Source organism: Nothoprocta perdicaria, unplaced genomic scaffold, assembly GCF_003342845.1.
Source record: "Nothoprocta perdicaria isolate Ctin4 unplaced genomic scaffold, notPer1 scaffold_6, whole genome shotgun sequence".
NCBI classification, from domain to species: domain Eukaryota; kingdom Metazoa; phylum Chordata; class Aves; order Tinamiformes; family Tinamidae; genus Nothoprocta; species Nothoprocta perdicaria.
The window spans coordinates 1,851,157-1,860,277 of NW_020455865.1; the positions used below are offsets into that span (position 1 = coordinate 1,851,157).

Consider the following 9,121-nt stretch of genomic DNA (forward strand, 5'->3'; position numbering starts at 1 on the left):
ATCCTGAAATCCTCACCCGCAATTGCAAGTAATACAAAAGCAGGGCAAGCCCTTAGTTGTGTGTTTAAGTTTCATAATTCTTCTGGAAGTGGTCAGAAAATGTTTTARGGTTCCCCTTCAGTTTCTAGCAGGCCAGGTTTTTATGATCCGTTCATTTCATGAACTTTTCATCACTGGAAGAATAGTTGTAAAGTTCACAGTATAGATCATCTCTGGTGTTTTTCCCCTTCACCTCTTGTTTTCAGCTCTTGAGTGGTCAGTAATCAAAGCAAGAATTGATGAAGCAGAATAGCCTAAGGTAGAGGCCATCCCCAAATAGGCCTGGACTGGGGATGACTGCCTGTCTTTACTGTGTTTGTGTGGGATTGTTAATGAGATGTGCTTGCTGCAACAGTTCTGTTTTGTCATAACTGTTCTTTCCATAACAGGGGACATGGGTGTAGGAAAGTCCTGCTTGCTTCATCAATTCACAGAAAAGAAATGTGAGTATTTAAGTTCACAAAGTTTATAAGCTGATATGCTTCATCCCTCTTTTTTGCCTTCTGCTTCYGTCATGCATGATCTTGGTGTCTTTCTTATCTCTGTAGATTTGTGCTGCAGTTGCTTAGATTCCTGTTTTGACACCTACAGATAGACAAACCAAACTACGACTGTAGCAGTGGGGAAGACTGCTTCAGTCAGAGGCCCACCTGCCATAAGTGGGAAGGCTGCCCCCTTGTTACAGCTCTCTTTCTGCAGTTGTGATGTGAGACAATGAAKTGTCATGGTTAAAACTTACATGATTTTAATGTTAGTGTAGTAAAGACACAAGCATTTGGGAATCTTTAATATTCTTAAACTTTTTTTAAAAAAGAAGCATACCAGGACCAGTTCTCCTTTGACTCCCCTTTGCTTGTGGAGTTGGCTATCATTGAAATTTTTCATGCTGTCACTCCTGGTGCTTAGACTAGCCCTATGTGATAGGCTTTAAGGCTCAATTAAGTGTTCTGCTCTGACTCTAATATTCCTTGCATGTTTGCCATCAGTGCTAAATAAGAATTAGCTTCACCTCTCTGTACTAATGCCCACAGCACTGCAGTGTGCAGTGACTGGTAAGAAGTCCTATATCTTTCCATATTGGTGACACTCTGTGCGTATGTCAATATATATTATTAGTCTGAAGTTGAAGCCTTTATCTTGCCCTACTCTAGATGCAGTAGTAAGCAGGTATAAGCTATGGTTCAGGTATTTCTTTTTCCTAATTCTTGTATTTTCCAGTAAAAAATGAATATTTAAATGTTGCTTTTAATAAAAACTAAGTATCAAGCAATTGTTTAAGTGTTCCTTTGCATTTGGCAAAGCTCTCAAAGAGGCTGTCTTGTGTTTAAAATTCATGAGAAGTCTATTAGTGTTGATCAAAAAAGCTAAAACAGAATGAAACAAACTTGTTAAACACCTGTACTATGTGACTCTCTCTGCAGGCAACTTGAATAGATACCCCCTCTTTCTGTATTTTCTGGAGCTCTCCTAAGAATGAGTTTATGGTGATTAGAAAGGTGCCATTTTGTTGCATTTTGCTATACTTAACAGCTGTTTATGAAACTGTCTTTCTTGTGGACAGTCAGGATGTTTCAGTTGGGTAATAACATGAATACTTGTTTTTTGAAGGTGTGTTCTGATCTTATTAACTGTGCTCGCAATTGTCTAAAGGTTATCTTTTTCTACTACATGAAAATAGTTAACCGTTTCTGCAAAGATAGACTGAGAATCAGCTGACTTGCTACCTTCTGAGTTATATGGCCAAACAGCATCAGTAGTACATGCATCAGAGAAGGCAAGAAACTTTATGACTGTTCTTAAACTAACAGCAATTCAGGAAATAATCCATTCTGTTCCTAGTTAAGTGATGCAATTTGGTTACTGTAACTGTAAAGTGCTTTCGTGGTGGCTGAAAATAGAGTCCAGATCACTGAAAGCTGTTGATATTAAGATATGTGCAGAAGGGAGAGTTTATACTAGAAAGATCTAAACATACAYTTATCTTTCATGACAGTTATGGCGGACTGTCCCCACACAATTGGTGTTGAATTTGGCACAAGAATAATTGAAGTTAGTGGCCAAAAAATTAAGCTACAGATTTGGGATACGGCAGGACAAGAGCGATTCAGGGCTGTCACGCGAAGCTACTACAGAGGAGCAGCAGGGGCTCTCATGGTCTATGACATTACCAGGTAAGGTGCCGTTGACTATTGCATCTTGTATCTTAGCTGCACGCGTTCTTGATGAGCTATGTGGATGCTGCAGCTTCGTACAGAACTGTTTGAAGTCTCTCACCCAGAMTTGTGCTTCGCTGACTTGCTTCCTGGATGGATTTGCATCCTGTTGAGCAAAATTGACCGTGCTTCATTTGAATAAATTCATTAAAAAGCTGAAAATGAAGTATAAGGAGTTTGAAGTGAGCTGCTCTTCTTGGAAGGCTTCACTGCTGACAGACCTGAGAATCTTGCCATTTCAGGCCTTGACTGCTTGTGCTGAAGCTGYTTAAAGAACTGAGTTCACATTTAAAGTGTACCTTCCTTACAGACTTTTCCTCCCCCTCATGATGGAGAGAGGGAGTGGATTCTGCTGCTTACTCAGCAGGAATATTTTTAGTAGGCATAAAATGTTTTTGTAGTGGGCTATATAAACATCCTTTAATGATCTTTATATRTGAGAGGACTAGAAAGCTAGTCAATGAAGAGGTCTAGAAGTCAGATGAAAAGCCAAAGACGACTGCCTAGAAGCAATTCAGTTTCTCTTTTGTAAGAGAAAAATACTCTTCTCATAGCATCTTTAATAAGATGTGCAACACTAAATACCTCAGCTTTCAGATGTCTCTGATCGTCATTTGGGGCTGCTCTTGATGTTCTTTATGTACCTCTTGTTTTTTCTGTTCGGTTTGCTATGTGGGTGTATATCCCGTTTGCTTAAATCTTGATTAAAGCATAATATTATGCATTGCTTGTTACTGAAGTGACAATCCACTGTACCATGTTTCCAAAGAGTGTTTGGCAGAAGATCCTTTAACRTGTTAGACTACCATATAAATGTGTCGTTGTGAGGAAAGCAATGATGCCTCATTCTGGAAGTGTGAAGTGGCCGGTCCTTCCACCATGCTTCTGTGCTGTAAGGTGTCTTCTGGGGCTTGAAAGCTGACTCACTGAATTCTTGGTCTGTGTCCAAATCAGACAATACTGCTTCATCTTGATTGAGGTCAGGAAGACAAATAGGGGTCATGGATGTTAGTATTTTTAATTGCTACTAACCATACTGTTGGCACTTAAACTCTGCTCCTTAATTCTTTGCAGAAGAAGTACATATAATCACTTAAGCAGCTGGCTGACAGATGCAAGGAATCTCACCAATCCAAATACTGTAAGTTGGCCTTTCTTTGACTTGCAAGCAAGTTTTTAATCCCAAAGCAAGAAGTAGGTGGTTTAGGACAAAGCATCTGCAGTGTGCTGGTGGCAACATTCTTCTAAAAAGGCATCTTTTTTTCAAAACTGCTTGGCTGTGAAATACCCYTAAGTCCCCACCTTTTGCGATACATCAGCGAGCTATTTTCATTTTCTGCAGCTGAAGGGAAAGTGTAGAATTCTGTGTTGGAAAGTGGTTTCTGTCGAAAGTTTTGCTACCTCTCTTACCTTCCAGAGCCTCTTTTCAGCAATTGAAGGCAACCTCATGGTTAACTCTGAACAAACCTTAACTTTGCTACTTCTTGCCTATCTCTTCTTGCCTTGATGTGGTAATTAGGTGAAATATTAACTCTTCTCTAGCTTGGAATAAACTAGATGTCAAGTAAAAGCTGTCCACATCTACTGGAGGCTTCATGGGGGAGGAGGATTCTCTGTGTCTCCTTGAAAACCAGTTAATCTCTTGTGTAGTTGGTGTTTTCCAAATATGCATAAAGTACTGTAGATCATGGGAAGATTCTGCTGTGATGAAAGAATTAATGACTGTAGCTAGATTAGCAAAACTACAAAAACACCTTCCATTAATTTAGAGTAGAACCGACTTCCTCATCTCATGAGAACAAAGTGATAAAATATTGCCAGCTGGAGTCATCATTCCTGACTTTACAGTGGGGGCCCTGCTAGAGCAATAATCTCCTGAAGATGATGATGCTTTTTCTTTCTTTTTTTCCCAATTTTCTTAATTTTCTTCTTGTTTTTTAAGGATGTAATGAAAATGCTAGTAAGCTATTTTCTGGACTAATTTTCTTTATTCTGAACTAGGTGATAATCCTTATAGGAAATAAAGCAGATCTGGAAGCACAGAGAGATGTTACATATGAAGAAGCCAAACAATTTGCTGAAGAAAATGGTGTGTGGTGATTTTTCTTTTTTCTTTTGAGCTGTTACATTTCCTATAAGGCAGCAATGTAAAGTGAACCTTCAGCCTTGATAGCTGCAAGCTTGCACCTCCAAAGTGATGTTGTTATATATACAACTCTTACTGTGCTGCAGATAGCCTGGCTTAATTCTGACTGTGCATAGTTCTAAGAATCAGCTTGCATACTGATGCCTTAACTTAGTCATATTATTTAGTGCTAAAATAGTCTTTTTGCATGTAATCTGAAGACCAAAACATGAGTGATTTCTGCCTATTCCAAGTATTGTGTTAACTGATTGCTCCACTTCTGTTTCTGAACAGGTTTATTGTTCCTTGAAGCAAGTGCAAAAACGTAAGTGATTTGTTTAGAGGGATGTTTAGATGGTATCTGAGTGCAATATATTTTAATGACTAAATATTGTTGTAGGGTTCAGATAGAGAACTTGAGAAGAAAAAATCTTTCAGGTTGTTAAAGAGGGTCAGATGYGCTGAGCGATTTCAATTCCTGTTGGCTTTGACTTTAAGACTTTTTAGCTGGAATCTGCCACCCCATCTGTAAGAATAATAACCTTAGACTTGTGTCCTTTCAACCARCTGCTGATGAAATCGTCAGGAATCTGCTTGACTTTTCCACAGCTTCCCACCCRCACCTGGGCTGTTCTCAACCTTGGGATTCTTGCCCAACTTGGATTATCAGTTTGCTTGCAGCACCCTGATACAAAGCTAGAATCCTGCAAAAAATGTACAGAAGAATGTACAACTTGTACTGTAAGCACTGTTACAAACATCAGTCCTTAAACAGCAGATGCTCTGCCCAACTCTGCTAGTTTATTTGACTGAATCAGTTGCTCCAAAGACCAAGTATGTAAATCTGATGGGAGGAGAGARGAGGAGGAGGAAGATGCAGCCTGTTTAATGCCAGTGGTTCTTTACATGCTGCAGAACTTCCGAAGAACTCCTCTGGCTTTTAAAGTCTCTGCAAATTGGCTCTGTGCACATAGTTCAGTGTCTTAGCTTGTTTCTGAGACTGAATATTTTGAGCGCCGTGTTGTTAATGGCTAGTGCTAATAAATATAATGGCTAGGGAGTGAATTGCCTATCACAAGTTGTTCTGCAGTTATCAGACTCTGCTTAGCTGTAAGCTCTTTACGTGTGTAAGGGAATGGGGTAGCAATGGCGTTAAACTTGGTGACCTGTCCAGTCTCAGCAAGGGTAAGTAGACAGCTGCTTCCATTGCTCTCCTAAAAGCACAGCCTGAATAATTGCTGCTGTTTTCTTCTTAGTGGGGAGAATGTGGAGGATGCCTTCCTGGAGGCGGCCAAGAAAATATACCAGAATATCCAAGATGGAAGCCTGGATCTGAATGCGGCTGAGTCGGGCGTACAGCACAAACCGTCCGCCCCGCAGGGGGGGCGGCTAACCAGCGAACCCCAGCCCCAGAGAGAAGGCTGTGGCTGCTAGTGACCTCTGTTCGTGGCTCCGTTCCTGACYTTCCCCCTCGCTCTGGTGGAAGCGGTGCTTTTGACTGCTTCCCTGTCTTCTGTACATCTTATTGGGTTTAATTAAAACTCTGAGAAAATTTAACACAGTACTAAACTGCTAAACGACTTTAGATGTAATCAGGTTATCAAAGGCAAGTAGAGTAATAAAAATCTCTCCTGCATGGTAAATCTAGAAGTTTTTTTTCCTTGATTGTCCTTGTGATAGTGTCACCAATACATAATTTAAACTGAGCACTGATGCTGGACTCTTGATTTTACACTTTTGCAGGGCTTTGTCTTGTACGGTTTAATTTTATGGTTCCTCAGCCTTTCTTCCCCACCTCTAACCGTTTAGAGCTGTCCATAGTAAAGGATGAGTTTTGCTGTGAAATGACTTCTGATGGCAGAAAGGGGCTCTGTGACAATGTCCTCTTGTTGAAAGCATTCCCTGTGGTGTGTGTGCTGGGGTAGGGGTGGGCTGGTGCAGGAGTGTACAACTTCTTTCCATCTTAACCTAGCACAGGAAAACAATCCATTAATTCTTGTGCTTATAGCTTTACATCATTTTTTGCCACTTTTAAYCCTTTACATTTGTTAACAGAACGTAAATATGTATAAAATCTGAAGGAACTGAGCTAACAGTTAAATACATCCTGTGTATATGATTTTAATGAAGAAAACGATTACTGGCTTTAGAACAGTATGTAAGAAAATATCAGTTTGTACAGTATGGACCTATATGTGACCACATTGCTCCATTAGTACTACAACAATAGGTGTAACTGCAGTTCACTAACATAGGCTGAACTCCTTGGTGTTGACAGTGGACATAGTGCTGGGGGAACTCCAATCCCAATGCAGAAATTAACACTAGTGGAATACGTCTGTCATCTTTGCACTGTGGTATCTCTGCCATTTTATTAATCCTGTTCTGTGCAATTGGCAGTGTGCTAACCTGCTTCTCTTCTGTAAGCATTTGGCATTATTGGGCTTCACTACCCGCCTTGCATTGTATACAAAGGCTGGTTTTCTTGCACATCTTAYGCTTTTATACCTGTAACTTTTTGAATGGTCAGATACTGAACTGGACAGTCAACATATGTGCTCTCTAGGGATTTTTAACTACTACTGTATTTTTTAACAATACAGTGGGAGGCTTTTCTCCTTTTTGTCTTAGGTTTCTCACTAAAGATTCAGAGTACACCCTTCATGGGATGATACAAGCTATCATCCTGCTTGTATAAAGAGGAGAGACTTCAGGTGCTGACCATGCCCATGGGGATTCTGTTAAAGTACGTGAGAGTTTTCTACTTCGTTTGAAATTCAAATGAGTGCTCTATGGGCAGGTGGTTCACGCTTCACAGGAAGCTTCACTTGGAAAACATCAAATGTGCTTTAAAGGTGTGAGGGGGCAAGTGCTTAACAGTTATCTAAGGTCCAACCTCTGGTCTTACTGCAGTGTTTAAAATACAAAGTAGTCTTAAAATCCCTGTCTAGACACTAAAACTCTATGATGTTCAAACTTGTAAGTAAACAGTGGTACCAGAGTATTGTACAGTCAATGTTATATAAAAGCCAAAACTGGAATGTGCAAACAATAGGATTTGAGTAACTTGTATACTGTCCCTTTGTTTTGTCTGGTCAGTCCTTTTTTTCTTTTTTCTTTTTTTTTCTTTTTTTAATAATAGAATGGTTTGTTCAAGCTCTATAGCTAATGCATCCTCCTTAAAAGGTTGCACCACAAAGGGTTTGCCCAGGGACCATGACCTGCTGCTGAAACAAAATTTGAGTACAGCAAGTGTTCTAATGACTACAGCTTGTTAAGGTGCAATACCTTTATTCCCCACGTAAGTTACAGTAGGTCTTATTGTTTCTGTCACAGAAAGGATTTGTTTGGACTGCTGTACTCCTCATTTGATGTAACAATGCTATTAATCGAAATATTTGTAAATAAAGTACCTGTATCTAGATAAACTACAGTGGGTTGTGTTATTTGCTTTCAAAATTAATTCTGCTTGTAGTTCTCTGGCCCCACTTACTTACGCTGCGGTACCTGAGGAGCATAGGTCCGTGGAGTGCCTTGGTGGGAACTGCTGCAGCTCTTGCCACGTCCTGGGCTCGTTTTCATCTCTCCTGTAGCAGCCACTTCCCAAAAACTGCACCTTCCCTTTTCTCTGTGCCTGCAGTAAGGCCTCTGGGCCTTGAGAAGAGATCTTATTAAGCTGGTGAGAGTGTGAGCTACTACTTAAAAATATGCAAGAAACCCTTGTTAGGAAGTGGTAATAGCTTTAAATGCTTGTGCTAAGGTTAAGAGTAAATTCTCATCTGATGCCTGTGTCACAGCTTTCAGAAGGGGCTTCCCCGCCCGGCTACCTTCCTCTACCCTGCCTGAGGTCTGGAGAAGGTTGGTACGTTACAGTTACACCCAGCGTGCTGCCTTCAAGGGCAGACCAAAGTGCCAGAGAGGTAGTGGTGCATGTGTTGCTCAGTGAAATGTACCAGTGTGATGGTGCYCGTCAAAGGCTGTACCTCAATTCAGATGAGACAGGTTGAAAATAGTCTAAGGGAGTGTAGCTGCAAAGCAGGTCATGGCTTTGCAGATGAGTGGTGTCAGGGTACAGGAGGCTTCTGTAGAGGAGTGGAGTATGTTCTTTAGGACAGGCTAGTGTGTATGAAGGGTCGTGGAGTAGCTGGGGTTGTCTTGCAGCCTCRGAGGTTTAGTACTTAATTGCATCAAATGTTTATTGCCAGTGCAAGTTTATTACAAAAATGCTAAGATTAGTAAGCATAATGAGCTCGTGCAGCCAAACAACAGCAAGGAGGCATCAGAGGCCCAGCCTAACTCACTGCTTACAAGCAGTGAGCTAGAACTCCTTACACTTACCTAAACTAACCAGGGTCTGTGACAAACCTCACTTACTGCAAGGGGGCAATAGTGTAAGCAGAGCTTGTTCTAGCCAGCTGTATACTACCACTAGCTTGAGTATAAGGAGTTTTAAGAACCRCCCTTAAAGAAGAGGCAAGCCTCAGTCAGTGAAGTTTATTTAAGAAAATACTGTAAAATAGTCACCTGGCAACCGCTGAGGGAGAATGTGGTCATTTAAAAATTTTTTCTTTACAAAGGAAAAACCGACTAAAAATAGGAACATTTAAATAACAATAGTTATTATTTAGGGTACTCTGAACTCCYTCTTATAGAAAAACAATATTTTTCATATATACATAAAATCTATTAAGTAATCATATAGAAATTTCACAGTACTGACTAGAACCTGTAGCCACCAGCTGCT

The 9,121-nt window shown here is 40.4% G+C and overlaps 1 protein-coding gene across 2 annotated transcripts in view; it reads left to right on the top strand.

Moving 5' to 3' along the window:
- RAB14 (RAB14, member RAS oncogene family) overlaps nt 1-7,768 on the top strand; it is a 14,472-nt gene extending 6,704 nt beyond the window's left edge. For both annotated transcript variants that reach the window (XM_026049424.1, XM_026049425.1), the window contains 6 exons: nt 429-482; nt 2,033-2,210; nt 3,327-3,393; nt 4,254-4,341; nt 4,672-4,702; nt 5,634-7,768. In XM_026049424.1, the coding sequence (XP_025905209.1) occupies nt 429-482; nt 2,033-2,210; nt 3,327-3,393; nt 4,254-4,341; nt 4,672-4,702; nt 5,634-5,811 (596 nt within the window). In that variant the 3' untranslated portion in view covers nt 5,812-7,768. The remainder of the gene's footprint in view (nt 1-428; nt 483-2,032; nt 2,211-3,326; nt 3,394-4,253; nt 4,342-4,671; nt 4,703-5,633) is intronic.
- Nucleotides 7,769-9,121: the final 1,353 nt, after the last annotated feature.